The 16,715-nt window shown below is 31.5% G+C and overlaps 1 protein-coding gene across 1 annotated transcript; it reads right to left on the bottom strand.

The window, feature by feature from the left end:
• Positions 1-2,786: 2,786 nt before the first annotated feature.
• On the bottom strand, positions 2,787-4,177 carry LOC122606480. The gene is made up of 3 exons (XM_043779328.1): positions 4,053-4,177; positions 3,040-3,202; positions 2,787-2,946 (listed from the first exon to the last, which is right to left on the bottom strand). Exons 1-3 carry the CDS (start codon positions 4,175-4,177, stop codon positions 2,818-2,820), a joined length of 417 nt encoding a protein of 138 aa, XP_043635263.1. The 3' UTR covers positions 2,787-2,817.
• Between the last annotated feature and the right edge of the window lie 12,538 nt (positions 4,178-16,715).

The raw sequence follows: 16,715 nt of genomic DNA on the forward strand, positions 1-16,715 counted from the left end.
TTGAGGATTTTAAGCCCACTCATTAAGATTTATAGTGTTCAACGGTTCATTAATTAGTATGAAATAATACTTTGTTGTCTTTTTTTTTTCTATCAAGTTTTTGATTTAATCATCCATAAAAATAATTCTGACATCCTTTCTTTAACCAAATTGTTGTTTCTCCTATTATGTAAGTGTTAACTTTATTTTATCATATAAATGTTACTAGATCGATCAATACATCAGATATTTTATCTTTATTTCACTTTTTTTTTTATGTATTTAGAAAAACAGCTAACTGCTAACAACTAACTTGCTATTAAAATATATATATATATATATATAACATTGATTTAGAAAAACAGCTAACTGCTAACAACTAACTTGCTGTTAAAATATATATATATATATATATATAACGAATTGAAATTTAAAATGTTTGTATCAAACTTTTACTAAATGATTTTTCAACGACTGCGCATCGTGCGGGTAAGAAACCTAATATATATATATATATATGAACCAAATAAGTGTAGGATCAAAATAAATATAGTATTCATAGTGGTAAAATGATTGGCTTTTATAGATATAAAAATCATTATAATGAAAACTTTAGATCAAGTGGTATCAATTATCTGATTCTCAAATTTATAATATAAATATATACCGTATAGGAAAAGGTTAGGTAAAACATGTAGTACCTATCATAGGTAAAGCAGGGGGATTATGTAAAATTCAAGGGAAGGTTATGTAAAATTCAGGGGTTATGTATGTTTATCAAATTCAAAGGTTTGATTTGTAACTTTTTTTAAAGTGATAATACCTAAGCTTAAGTAAATTTTTTTAAAGTGATAGTACTTAAACTTATTTTTTTTTATAAATGTAGTGGGGTATAGCTTCAACTTTCTTCTGTGCACAATTAAATAATCAAAACTCAAAGACACTTTAAAAGTTTAAAGATTATGCATTGCAATATTCTATCACAGACAAACAAGTGTCATTGCATCGCCAACAAATGGCATCTATATTTACGATTTTATTTTTCTATTTAAAAAGTAGATCTATTTGGATCATTAATTGTTTGTATTTGCATCATCAGTAAATTTGGGAGGTATCTGTGTTTACATATAGACTTTTATATGAATGTCAAGGTTACGCAAATGGAATCACATCAATGGGCCAGATACATTTGATGTTTTACCCATAGATCATGAGTTTGAATTTTAATATTGACATGCCCATAGAGCTTTCCTTTGAAGCTGATGCATCAATATATGTCCGATTTAAACGATATTGTCTATCCCGTTCTTAACAATAATCTATAGGTTTGTTGCAATTATTTTCTTACATAAGATATTGATCTTTAAAAGAGAAAACTAAAAGGTTATGCGCGCTACATTATATTTTGTTATAAATAAATTAGATGAGTACTCGCGCGATGCGACGGTATAATGATAGCGATAGTGGTGGCGATGACGGGTGATGGTGGGGCGGCGGCGGCCACGATTGATAGTGGTGGCGGTGGCAGTGGTGGCGGCAGCAATCGCTCGCGGTCGCAGTTGAGATTGGCGACGCCGATAGCAGTGGTGCTGGCGATACAAAGATGTCATTCTAAAGAAAAAGAATTTGAGGTAATTTCACATAAATTGTTAAGGGTATTTTTATTGAGTGGATAAAAAATCAGAAATAAAAAAAATACTTAAACTCTTAAATGGTCATTTCTATAATCTCTTACAAAGCAAATTGACTCTCCCATTTTAAGAAATTCAGCACTTTTTATACCTAAAATACTTTTATTTCTTAATCTAACATTTCGTGGCAAACAAACCCCTCTTAAAAAGTTATAAATGAGAAAATTATTTAAGATAACCTAAATGATGTTAAAGTTATGATTAATGATAAATTATAGAAGTGTTTTAAAATATGTTTATTAACCTTTTACATTAATATTTGCATCACTCGACGTCCCCTTCATCACCACACTGTCGTCGCTACGACCATTGTCGCATTGCGCGGGTACAATGTTAGTTTTTATAAAGTAGTATAGACATGATAATATGTTTAAGAAATTTTATAACATGAAAAGCCAAATTCCACTCCAAGCTTTTCTCTGAATAATATCAAATAAAGTAATTAATTGACATAGATAGAAAAATGAAACTTATATTACTTATATTGGTTTCAAGATATATAAAATCTATGATCTATCCCGAGACTATATATATTTTTAATTTTAAAAGCTTTTACAAAAATATGTCAAATACATTATTTATACTAATAAATAATAGATTTTGATTCCCAATAGAGAAAACAAAAAGAGTTTTACATTTTAAAATCATTTTATTGATTTCAAACCATGCTAACAAACACTTCTATAATTTATCATTAATCATAACTTTTTGTTAAAGGACTAAATTATATTGAAAAATAGTAAAAAGGACGACTCGTTTAGTTACTAGAAGTCTTAGAGAAATAATTAGAAAAATGAAGAAAAAAAAATGTAATGAGGACACATGATAATATTACCAAGAGGGGTAATCCGTACACAATTATACCCTGCCCTCGGTATCTCTTAACTTGGATACCCATCTATAACACCCCGTAAGTTTTTTGGTGTCGGTGAAACACCTCCATTTGATTCCATGGGATATGAATATCCTAATGATAAAACTCGGAAGCAACCATGCTCCTCATACATGAAAGATCAATTTCCTTTGATAATTAGTTTATTATATCCCAGTAACAACAAAATATACAAACATAATAACTTTTATATGTATTATCGATCTTATTTTACATTTCATATAACACCACCACCATCAACATATATGTATGCATTCAACGGGGCTTGACATAGCTCCCCATCCTCACCACAATGCCATCGATATCGCGAACATACCCGACCTTCTGACCCCACTCTTTCTCCTCCGGCTTACAAACCCCCTCCGCGCCATTCTCCACTGCCCTCTGCGTTTTATATACACAAAAAAATAAAAATAAAATCATAAAAACTTTTGTAATTCGAAAGGAGTGGTGTTGCTAAATATACGCTAAATATACCTTATAAGCAGCATCGACGTCCTCATAAGCAAAGCAGACCTCTAGTTGGTTCCTTCGGCTTTTTGATCGTTGTTCCTGAACCTCGCCGGTGAGATCATCAGTCTCGTGTTGGTGGACCGGTGTAAATGCTATTGTTGTTTGTCCGCTTTCTAGTTCGCCCCAACTAGGAGAAACACAATCACGAATTTATCAATCTCTAACCTATGTATAACTTGTATTGGATTTTATTATTCTTATTAAAAGGTGATTAGGCAAAGTATACATACGAAACGAGTATCTATAGACAAGGCTTGTTCGTGTTTAAGGGATACAAATAAAAGTTCGCACATTTCATCAACAAAAGTTTTTTTTTTTCTCCTTGTATCTGTTCAATTTTCGAAATGTTAAACAGAGTTAATGTACAAAAAATCAACAAACAAAAACGAAAACAAATCGGAGATGAAACTAACACATAAATAAAACATACATATGAACCCATAAACCTAATGGAATGAAAACTTTATTAGATTTTATAATAATAAGCATAAAAAAGATTATTTTATAAATGTGCTCAACAACTATATGTTTATTCGGCCCAGATTATGTTTGGGGATTCAATAAAGTCTCCATATCAGCGCAAACGGGTAAATAACGAAAATATTTTTCCTAATATTTGTTTTCCTTGGCCCAAGCCCCAGAAATATTTATCTAAAAACTAAAAAGTTCAAACTTTGAAATCTCCTATGAGAAGGTACCAATAGGCCACCTTCAACGGTGTGATACATGATTTCAACATTAGTCTCTAATTAATGTAATCTGTGTAAACTACATTTGCATCATTTTCAAGCATAAATTCAATATGTCTATTATTGATTTATTTATCTATATTTTCAACATGTCTATAATAATATAATGTTCATTCTCGGATTAATTAACGACACTTTTGTTTAGTGAATAAACAAACATATATACTTTTTAAACAATCCATAATTAGAAACTCTATCTAGTCTAGAATTTTTTGATGGCTAAATTACCGGTGGGATTCGTCTAATCGACGTACGGAGGCACCAAATGCTTTACCATAAAACTCGACCGATTTCGCGACATCTTTGACATAAATCACCGTGTATGCGAACGCCGGGTTCAACTTTGACGCCATTTCGTTACGACTTTTTGTTTTTTTTTTTTAAATTTAGAATTACAATTACAATATGGTTTTGTGAAACAAACGAAGAGAAGGTGAGGTGAGAATTAAAAAACAGAATGATCGGTGGTGATGAGGGTGCTAAATGACACGTGGCATAGTTGTATGTGTTTTCTTTGTAAACGTGTAAACCTTTCACGTGAGTATATCTTATGAGCTGTTTTTGTTATTGGGCCGATATGGCCTTGATTTTTGAGATGGGCTTGCTTATGTTCGGTTTCTGGCTTTCGGCCTGCCAGTTTTTAATTTGTTTGAGTAAATTGCAAGATTGGTCCCTGTGGTTTGTACAATTTAGCAAGTAGGGCCCCTTTTCGAGAATCATTGCAATGGGGGTCCCTATTTTGAGAATTTTTTGCAAAATTGGTCCCTTTTTGACGGATCCATTAAAGGTGGCCGTCAAGTGTGCACGTGTGGGGGTATTTACGTACTTTCTACCCCACAGGGACCCCCATTGCTAAAATGAAAAAACCACAGGGACCAATCTTGAAACTTTTTTAAAAATCCATCACCATTATACGGTGAAATTTCCGTGATGTTGCATACCGACTGAATGTTAACTTTTAACTTTTTAAAAAGTCTTATAAACTTACAATTTTTAAAAATTCATCACTAATTAATACCTTTTAATTTTTTAAAAAGTTTATAAACTTACAATTTTTAAAAATCCATCACTAAATACGAGATGTTGACCATGGGCCGTGATGTCGCATACCAACTGAATGTTCGAAAAAAAAATAATAACTTTTAACTTTTTAAAAAGTCTTATAAACTTACAACTTTTAAAACTCCATCACTAACTAATACCTTTTACCTTTTTAAAAAGTTTTATAAACTTACAATTTTTAAAAATCTATCACTAAATAATACCTTTTAATTATTAGTGGTTATATGTTTTTAGTTTTTTAACAACAAATAATCATGAAAAGTTAAAAAGTGTTATAAATTATATTTAAGTTAATAACTTAATAAAAAAATTTTTGGGAAAGTTAAAAGGTAGTATTATTTAGTGATGGATTTTTAAAAAGTTGCAAGATTGGTCCCTGTGGTTTTTTCATTTTAGCAATGGGGGTCCCTGTGGGGTAGAAAGTACGTAAATACCCCCACACGTGCGGCACACGTGCACACTTGACGACCACCTTTAACGGATCCGTCAAAAAGGGATCAATTTTGCAAAAAATTCTCAAATAGGGACCCCATTGCAACGATTGTCGAAAAGGGACCCCTTTGCTAATTTGTACAAACCACAGGGACCAATCTTGCAATTATTAACTTTTGTTGTAAAGCGGTGTTCCATACAGTTTGAAAAACTAGTGTGATTATTAACAATTTTCTTAAGAAGCAAATCAGTTATACATACACATAATCTACTTCATAATTTATATCTGTGTTTCTAAGATTAACTTATTAAACCTTTGAATTTAGGTCTTTATTATAGATTAATGACTTATATCATTGGAGATACTCATGAATAATTGTGGACTGTTTTGCTGGTTTTATAAAAACAAATTTGATTTAAGTGTTTAATCGTGGTAGGTTAACTGAGTTAACAGAATTATGGTGGGTTAATTGAGATATCAATTTTAATAAACTTTCCTTTCAACGACAAATTATTAGATTAAAGGCTAACAAGTTGAAAAAATTCAATCGTGATATAAAGATTGACATGAGAGTCAACCAATAAAGGCATGGTTTGGGGAGTAGGTTCAAGTCTAAGGTTGATTCCTTGCATCGAGTTTTACCATTAATCCGTTGTCTTGCCTATAAGTGGGTGAGTTAGTGGGTCAGACCAATTGCAACGTACTTTTAGCCATTGGATTCTTGCGTATGGAGTACCCGAGATCATATTAGTTGATCGTTAAAAAAATAGTAAGGGAAAGGTTTTTGATCCACTTCAACTATTTTTGTCAATTATCAAGAGGATTAGAAGGGAATACAATAGTTTTTCTTTGCAATAACTCATGTTTATGGACCCGTTTGGGTTATCAATCGTTAACCTTTTGTGACAAACAAATAAGCCGTCCATGGCATGTTCTTTTTATTATTACTTTGATTTGATTGGACTTAATTTGCAACTTTTGAGGTAAGATATACGTTAGGACTAGAATATACTCGTAATAGTAGATATCTCTTTCTTATATTGGCTCGTGCGTAGTACGATGTTTATCATAAGCGTTTTAATTTGATGAATGCTTTAATTAAAGTAAAAAATGACACAATAAGCTAGAAACAAGTAGTAGTATTATATATGAGGATCAAGACGGATATAGCTAGGGATGAGGATAACGAAGATGAGATTGCACGTAATAGGCTATCATTTAGCAAATGGGAGAAATCAGAAATGACTGTTTTATAGTCTCAACTTTTACCTTTTTGTCATTTGGATTATCCATTTAATTTGTTTTCTAAAGCCGGGATGCAACGCATTGAATAATTGACTTTACTAGAGGCGTGCAACTGTGTAAGTAGCTAGTACAATTGTGCAGCGTCTTCACGTTTTTGGTAACCAAATGCTGTGAATATGTCATATGGTAATCGTGTGATTTTCAATTTTTCACTGAAAAGGTAAAAACTTGATAAATTAAGAATAAATAAATTTCTTAATGAAGATAATTAAACCTAAATTTATCATTTAATAAAACTTTATCTATCCAAATAAATTTTAAATAACTCAAATAGTTCAACTTTATTGTTACGAGACGGGGTGCCCGCGCGATGCAGCGGTGATGGTGGTAACGATAAAGGTGTAGTTGCGGCAATTGTGGCGATGATGTGAGGCGGTAAGGGTTAATATGGTTATTTAAGGATTGGAGAATCTATGTTGTAGTTTATTTTATTAAGGGCATTATAGGTATATAAGTAAAGATGTTTAAATTAGTGAATAAATAAGAAGGGTAATATGGTCATTTCAGGTTCTTAATTACTTAAAGAGGAAAGACAGTTTACTTTATATAATAGTATAGATAGAAACCAGAAGGAACCACATTGATTCTTAACCATATCCCAAAAGTAATTTTTTTTTTTAGTACGCCATGTTCCAAAAGTAATAAGACACATAATTAAAAATGTTAACTTAACACTCATTGACTTTCTTTTCATAGAATAATTATGAGGAACAATAATTTTCTTTCCCTAAGAGAGCGCATCTAAGTTACAGGTAGCGTTGCTCTATTTGTAATGTAAGTCAATCGACTAATGATTAAAGTCTAAATGAATTTGAATGTTATATATCCCTCTTGGATACGAACCATATGATTATATATAGATAAATTAATTTATAAAAATCATTAGTCGATCGAGATGGAAGATTTTGACTACTCACTAGAAAATTATATGTTTTTAATTAACCACTGACTTTGTGATGCTATCTTACAGTTCTTGAGTTAATTTAATGAAACTTGCCGTAAATTGAAAAGAATAAAATGTTAGTGAACGTCACAAATTAAACTGTTAGTGAAAGTATTTGGTGAATAAAATATAAATCCGTTTTTATTGCTTTACCGGACTTGAGCATAAAAATTGACTTGTGATCGACAACATCCACCAACGATATATAATAATGAAAAATTTTCCCCACTTATGCATATAAATGATCAAATATGTGGAAAATTGTGAGTGACCTTTCATATCGTTAATTAGATATACAACTTTTTTCATCTTGCTGTACAAGTAACTTTAAAGTTATATAAGTACGGTATAGGTGATTGAATTTTCCTTTTTCACCTTATAATCGTTACCTTCCTAAACCATAGTAACGTAACAAGTAACAATGGTACCTATCTAATCTTGTATATCGTGAAGTATGATAATGTTAGATGTCGTGTTATATCCCTACCTGTATGCCGTAGAGGTTAATTATTTCCAGAAAAACCACGGGTTATATTTTACAAAAAGTAAGCGGACATAATTTAACCATTGGCCTTTGTTTTCATAAATAATAAAACATTTTCAATTCTGTTTGCTTTTTACCTCCAATCAATTAAATGAGTATAATATTTGTTCGATAGTAATAAAACTAATATAATAGTTAGAGAAACAACAACAACAATATACGATCCATGCCAACGCAGAATGTGAGGGAGGTAAAATGTACGTAGACAGTCTAGTTTATCTCTACCTAAGGACCTTTATCAAACGGAGAAAGAATATAGTGGAGTGTAAGAGGTAAGTAACCATGGTCTGGCAGTCGGGGATCACATTACTACATTGAAAATAGATTAGAGTAACAGAAACATACAACATATATAACACACCTTTTAACATATCCAACAAAATATAACATATAAAAACTCATTTGGACATATTAACATTACATAAAATCACAATAAACATTAGTAGGTGCATAAAAATGACATCAAAACAATTCTGTCAAACACCTCGATCAATACTAGCTAGTAGGAAAGATAGCCATGAACACAATGGTAATTACTTTGACTCTCTTATGAAAATTTCTATTACATTCCTATATATGTACCTCATGCGTCAAGCGTCATGACATCCTACTTAATTAATTAATATAATTTTTTAGATGAGTTGATTAATTAATTTATCAAATCATTTCATAAAGTCATGTACAGTATCCAATATGATATTATATATGTAGTTTTTGGCCTAACAAAACTATGGAAAAGGCTATAGGAGAGAAACAGGAGGTGAGTGATACGTGCGTGCGTTCCACTTGGATTCATCATATCCACGTCAAGCTTCACATTGATTTGATTTTGTTCAATTTTGGGTTCCTTAAAGTTGTTTCTATCGAGTACCAAAAGTAGGTACTTGTTTTCTTTCATTTTACTTTCTTTCAATAGGTACGAAAACATTCTGTATTATTTTTTGTATGTACTATATTAACGATATATATATGTCTTCAAGTTAAACTTCATATATTATTCTGTCGTATAAATAAAGAACTCTTTATCCATTAAATAAATATCATATTGTATTTCTCAATGTATTTAATTAAGGCTCAATTAACACAAAATGTGATAATGATTGTGTGACAAATAGGAGGTAGACAATCAAAATAGAAGGGAACGAGTACAATAGGAATGATAATGATGCACTTGGACTACATGTACACAAACAATCCAAGTTGGGATACATTTTTGGACCTACTAGGAATTCAATTAAAAGATTTAAAAGCTAGCTTGACATTGTCTCCAACTACTACCACACAAACACACCACTCGTCTTGGTAGGAATGAAACACACATTTCGATCCGATGTTTTCGAAATGGTCCATTCAATTAATGAGTGGATATATATGAATCACCACATCCAAGCATTTTTCTTCGAGGGTAAAAATTTATAAAATTACATTACATTTCATCTATAACTATAACCTTAGTTATAAATGTATTATAGTTACGTTATATGTAGTCGTACTAGATGTAATATCGTTTAATGGTCAAATTATTAATGTTGTATCCTTCATTTAATTTGTGTAGTTAAGAGTTAAGATACACACTTGTTTATTTGAATCAAACATTGTCAATCTAGCTTTTTCGAACTTGAAAAATTCATTAATTATTATTTCTAAAAGTATCTATACTTCATTAATAAGCAAACTACCCCACCCTCTTTTAACATCTTTACCTTTAAAATGTCTTTTATGCCCTCCTAATTTACACTACCCTATTTTTTCTCTATCACGCTCATTACACACACATACGTTCATCCGATTTCCGATTTTCTCTCCCTCCCCCCTTCTCTGATTTTCTCCCCCCATAAACACTATCCACCACCGCCCCCAAAACCACCATCAAACCAGCATCCACTGCTGCCGGCTTATTTTTTTTTCTTTTTCATCGCCGCCGCCCCACAAACCACCATCAAACCACCGGCTTCCCCGCTGCATCGCGCGGGTACAACGCTAGTCAAACAAAATGTGAACTAATTTATTTTTGAATCCAAAAAACACGAAATTAAACAACCGGAGATACATAGAAGGAGTGACTTTCGGCGTATGTTCCAAACAACTTTTAACTGGTGATCCCACCTTCTACGGTCACAGCCGCCGTCTCCATACCTCTATAGCATGTACTATTTGACTACTTTCACACACCACTACCATATATCTCATTGTTTTTCATTAGTTTAGTCTAAATGTTAAGATTTTGATATAATTTAATTTATTCTAATGTTCTTGGAAGATAAAAAAAAAAAAAAATCAACAAATGATCTTATCAATAAAATCATATAAGTGAGTTCATTCATTCATTACTCAATGAATATAAATAGTTTGGAACGAGTTTTGGGTTTGTATTTAATTAAATACAATATATTAGTTTGGTTGTAAGAATTTGAAAATTGATTTTAAACCCATATAAGCATAAACTCTCTCGTATTTTCTTGATACCAATATTGGCTATCTTTATGACATCAATCCATATTGAATTCATTAACTTTTTTGGAATGATCGAGATTGACTCTTTCAACTTGATGGATTGCTCAACAACGATGCCTCTTGAAGTACATTTTTAAATTAAGGGCTTACCATGAGGATAAAGATGATGAACCCGTTATTCAACATGACGAGACATTTTTTAAAGAGAATTACATCACATCTACCTTATAGAGTTAACTGCCTATCAAAATTGATGCCTTCAAAGGTACATTTTGTCATTCGGGGATAGAGTTGGCATATCGTGTCCGACACGACACAAACATAATAAGACATGCAACTGTTAAGGCCAAATACGAACACGACACTATAACTATCGTGTTAATTTTTCGATACACGAACACGACAAGTGATCTAACGTAGTAAGTTATTATTAAAAATATAAGTCACCAAATACACGTATTAGAAAGGTTTGTAATTTTTCTCTTTATTTTTTCCATTAGATTTACATATTGCACATATCATGACATCATACTTTGTCCCCTAAATGACCTTTGTGTATTCTCAAAGATCACATATACATACATAAGCAAGTGAAAATGAAAGCAAAAAAGCATGGTTTTGTTAGTGTAGGGTATGGTGGAGATCTAGTAGGGATCACTTAACTAAACGTATATTAATGCTTTTTGCATTTTCTCCCCCACTGTACAGGAGAATTAACATTCATCTTTTTGTATATGACCTAACTTTTTTGTCCTCCAAATACCCACCAACCTCAATTTGGGTATTTTGTTTATTTGAGGAACAGTCCAAAACAATTTCATGGAAATTGGTTTGCAAAATAAACGCTAAAGAAGAAATTGGCTTGTGGTTTAGATTTTGAAAATGTTTTCTTTTGAAGTCCAACTTTAGCGTGAAAGAAAACTAGCTAATAGAGTGGATGAAAACTGAGGGCGCGTTTGCTTCACAGAATGTTTTTGAAAAGAATGAAATTTTTTGAAGGAATTAAAATTTGAAAGAATGGAATTTGACGGAATGTTTTTGATTTTTTGAAAATTTAAGTGACGAAATGAATGAAATTTCTTCCTCCATCCCAAAGAATTGGAGATTCCATCAAATGATAGAATGTTTACATTCCTACGGAATGAGATTCCTCCTTTTTTAAACAACCAAACGCACTAAGGAATGAAATTCAATTCCAATTCTATCATATTCCATCAAATTCTATAAAACAAACGCGACCTAAGAGGAGCTTAAGAAATAATTTTATTTTTATTGATAAATATATATTAGATTCCATCATATTAGAAAGATTTCGATGGCCTTATTATCGATTTGATCCACATTACTAATTATAAGTCCATTCATTACTAGAATAAAGAATAAAGATTTTGTTTTTTTGTTTGTTTGGTTAAGTTTCTAAATGGGTAAAAACAAGGTTGTAAAACTCATGAATTGTGATCATGTTATCGAGGTGGAGAGACGAAGGTTTTTGGGGGAGATATTGGATTGGATAATTTTTTAAAAAATAATATAATTTTTTGAAACTATGTATTAGGACACTAAAATATCTAGAAAATTTCAAACTTAAACATAAAACATAATTGTCCAATAACATAACATAATTCTTCAAACTTAAACATAACTATTTAAAAACATTAACATAATTCTTTAAGCTTAAACATAGAGTGTTTGCTTAAGTGGAATAGCGTTTCTTTGAAAAACCGGTAAAAATCTTAAAAAATAAAAAAAATTGACTTTTGTTGACCTTGATCGAGTTTGACTGATGTTGGCCGATATTTAATCGAGATACCAGAGTTTCGATATTTGGCCGATATTTCATGGTTGGCTAGCGGTGGCCGAAATCTGAGCCGATCCACCCATTTCATCTCCTTGAGAGACTGATCTCAAGACCAATACCAAGATATCGGCCGATATTTACAACACAAGATAAAATAATGAGCTATTGACAAGTGATGAGTTAATTATTTATGTATTGAAAATGTTTTCGATCAGTGATAATATAGTGATGATATGATATTGACGTGACGCTGATACAACTAGTTATAAAGATATACGAGTAATAATAGAGACATCGTGTCCCCTTTATGAATGACAATAATTTTATCATTAGTTACTAATCCTTTGAAATGTCGATTATTTATGGTCCATATAACTGTACTTGTCACATTGGACTGCCCCGAACCTATGACGTGACAAGAAATAAAGTCCGTCGAACACAGTTTTGGAGTGTTTTAGCGAGTAGACTAGGATTAGTTTGGCTTTGCGGCCTAAGGTACTTCGCTATGTAGGTTGTTTAGAAATAGTTTAATCCCCTTAGTGTTTAGTCATTTCTTACGTATAGGTATGGTTGTCTTGGTGGTTTATGTCCCTCTTGTTTGAGCTCCTTGCTGAAGACTTTGTGTTTTATGTCCCTACATTCTATGTTGTTATTTGCGTATTATGGCTCCTAGATTTTACGTACTGTGCTTAGGTACTTTTAGGCCGTACGTTTGCTACTATTCCCTACTCTTAAGGTAGCCATAACAAGCGGACAGGTATATCGTCTTGGCATTTTCTCGGCAGACAGGTATAAACTCTTTACTCTTTTTACGGTTTTTACATATGCTTGGCCGGAGGTCCTTATGGAAGCAGTCTCTCTATCTTTGGGTAGAGGCATGACTGTCTACAGCTCACCTCCCCCATACCCCGCACAAGGATTGGATACAGTTGTTGTTGTTGTGAACACACCGTATTGACTATCGGTAGGCCGGAAAAGTTCTAAATTGCACATTTGAGTCTATTGATAAATTGCACTAAATTGGCCATGATTTTATATTACGTGGTAATGTGGTATGATCGTTTCTATGTACAGCAAAAAAAAAAAAAAAAGAAACTTTTCACATCATGTCATAATTCATAACTATGAGCGATACGATATTTATTTAGTAACTATCGATTAGAAAAACCGTTGGCCATAATTTCTATAGATAATATATAAGGTAACACTCCGGTGAGAACAGTCTTAAATAAAAACAAAAATGGTGTGAACATAAGGTAACACTCCGGTGAGAACAGTCTTAAAATAAAAACAAAAACGGTGTGAACACTTAAAAAACCTCATTTTGATGCATTAAAAGTCCATAAAACTAACATAGTGCATAACTAATTATCATTATTTAAGTGTTTAACAACACATTGATCCGTCAAAATCGAAAAATTCATGTTTTTTGGTAGATGCATCATTTTGAAGAATATGCATCCAAGATGGATGTACAAAAAAACATGATTTTCTTGATCTTGACAGGCCAATGTGTTGTTAAACACTTAAATAATAATAATTAGTTATGCACTATGTTAGTTTTATGGACTTTTAATGCATCAAAATTAGGGGTGTTGAAAATAACCAAACCCAAGTAACCCGACCCAACCCAAATGGGTTTGGATGAAATGGGTTGGGTTATTTGGTTTGTGGGTCGTCGTTTGAGTCAACCTGAATAACCCAAAGCTTAATTGGTTTGGGTTGCGGGTGAAAATTTTATAATTTGGGTCAACCCAAATAAGATGCGTTTATATATACACACACTAATATAACACATTAATTTTATTTAAAGTATATACTATTTGAATATTAAATTTTGATTTATAAACAAAATTAGGATCGTGCAAAGTTAAATAATAATAAATGTTTAAAAATACACTAATAAAAGATGATAACAATATGAATATAAGAAGAGTCATATTGTCAAATTTTGTTTATTTAATATCAGTAGTTTTTATATTTTTATATAGCTTATATTTTTTTTTTTTTTTGTCTAATACTTTTATTCTAATAATACAATCATCTTTTCATGCAAGAATTCCAAAAACGCACAAACTTAATTAATATAAGTATCCCTATTATTCAAGTTTTCGAAATTGAAATTAGATTGTTGCAATGTTGCGTAACTAATGCACGTAAAGTCAATCACATTTTATTTGGGTTACCCAAAACCTGATCCAAAAAACCCGAACCCGAACAACCCAAACCCGAAGAAGCCAAATCTTATTCGGTTTGGGTTATTGTTTAATTTATTATTCTTCGAAACCCGAATAACCCGAACCAAATAACCCGAAACCCATTTAACCCGACCCATCAACACCCCTAATCAAAATGATGTTCTTTAAATGTTCCCACCGTTCTTATTTTAAGACTGTTCTTATTTGATTGTTATATATATATATATGGGGACAATCAAATAAGAACAGTTTTAAAATAAGAACGGTGAGAACACCTTAAAATCAACTATACATGGAATATTCCAAAGACTTTATATCTAGAAAAGTATATTTTAAAAAATCTAATTTGTTTTTTGATTCTATTGGAGTGAGTTTAAATGAAAAAGATATAATTGGGATGGGTTTAAATGAACAAAAATTAACTATAGGCGCCCTTTTGAGTATGCCTTTTTGACATGCTCAGTGCTCATATAACGCCTTTGATGGAAGAGGTGTTAGACGAGTCTATACATTAAAAGGATTGGAGTAATATTGGACTTGGTCTATACACTACTAGTACTTTTCATATATATATTATGGTAATGTTAAATACATAAAAACTATATATGGTGATTATATACACACACAAAAAAAACTATCCAGCTCCATATGAACAAGACCCAAGGCATTACGTCCGTACCATTAAAAAGACAACTAAAAGCAAAATGATTATCAAGTACTACTGGAACTAAGCTCTACATTTGTGATCAGTAATGATACACGGTAAGAAGAAATTAATAAAGCTAAAAATGAGTGAAGTCGTGACGATGGCATTACATTTACATATATACCTCTTTCATTATCATATTGAATTTAATATGAACCACTAATTATTTACGAGTAAATTATAATGAAAACCAACATATTATAAAGATGTAATTCCACTGAGAATCTTTTTCTAAATTCTCATTGTTTTCAAATTTTTTTAACGGGACCTGCTTTTTTAATTTCACACCAAAACAAATTTCAAATATCAGTCAGTGTTTTTATTTTTTTTTAACAACGAATTATAAATCGTTTGAAAAGTTATCGGTAGCACTCGGATCAAATTGGAAGTTCCGGACATGAATCTCTGTTTCAATTCTACCTCACCGGCCCCAAACCAATTTGATTGGGTTAGTGATAAATTTACAACATAAGTTTGTCATCTGTAATAACTTCACTTTTAAATGGTTGTACATATGTTGTGTGGTAACATATATATATATATATTTGTACTTGTTATAGATTAGATGATAAAACACTTCAAAATTTATCAAAATTTCATGGAATCCGTGTGTTAATTTCTTTATTGGGCTTTGAATATGCATGAACCGAAGTTTAAAAAAGATAAAAAGAAATAGGTTAACGAAATGTTGCCTCTTTTCTCTTACTGTATCAGACGATTGATTGCAAGTCTATAACTTCTCCAATTAACCACTCAAAACTTAATTTTAAATTCTACATAGGTTATCTGTGTTTGGGCTTAAATTCTACATAGAGATGCTACTTAAACTCAATCTGCACTTAAGCGAAAGCAGAACAAAAATAAATTATGCATTTAAATTTATGAAATGCATTTAAATTCTACATAGGTTATCTGAGTCTTAAAATGTGTTCTAGACTCATGGGTTGGAATGAGACCGGACCGATTTGAAACTGAACTTTTATCAGTCCGGTCCTTGGTTTTGGCTTTTAGCCATTTTCGGGTTTTGAGTTTTGTCAATTTGGATCGGTTCGGTCCGAGTTGAGGACCAAACTCATCCATACTGATATTGCATGGATCAAATCAAATCTCTAATGCATTCATTTGAAAAAGTAGTTTAAATTTATCAATTTTTCACTTATCTTTCATGCATCAAAATCTATTGTAATTATCCAAAGCAAGTTAATCATGTTACAGACTTACAGTCCACTTAATTTAAAATTAACATTGCTTGATGAGGATCCCGCACTTTCATATATCCATATTTTAATCCTCTTAATTATTCCACTATTTTTCCATTTGATAGGGTCCACCAATTAGTAGTAAGTATCATGTATAAATTCATAGATGCATGCCTTCGTTCCAATACATTTCTTTCATTCCTCTAATTATTTCTTACACTATACTACTAATCACCTTCATTAATTAGC

This window comes from Erigeron canadensis, chromosome 7 (assembly GCF_010389155.1).
Source record: "Erigeron canadensis isolate Cc75 chromosome 7, C_canadensis_v1, whole genome shotgun sequence".
NCBI lineage: Eukaryota > Viridiplantae > Streptophyta > Magnoliopsida > Asterales > Asteraceae > Erigeron > Erigeron canadensis.

Bases quoted from the DNA above. Each gene is read 5' to 3' on its own strand.
- LOC122606480 (XM_043779328.1), bottom strand. From the start codon at position 4,177: ATGGCGTCAAAGTTGAACCCGGCGTTCGCATACACGGTGATTTATGTC. The intron at 3,203-4,052 runs GTAATTTAGCCA...TGTTTCTCCTAG, and splicing joins CGATTAGACGAATCCCACCG to TTGGGGCGAACTAGAAAGCG. The intron at 2,947-3,039 runs GTATATTTAGCG...TATAAAACGCAG, and splicing joins ACGTCGATGCTGCTTATAAG to AGGGCAGTGGAGAATGGCGC.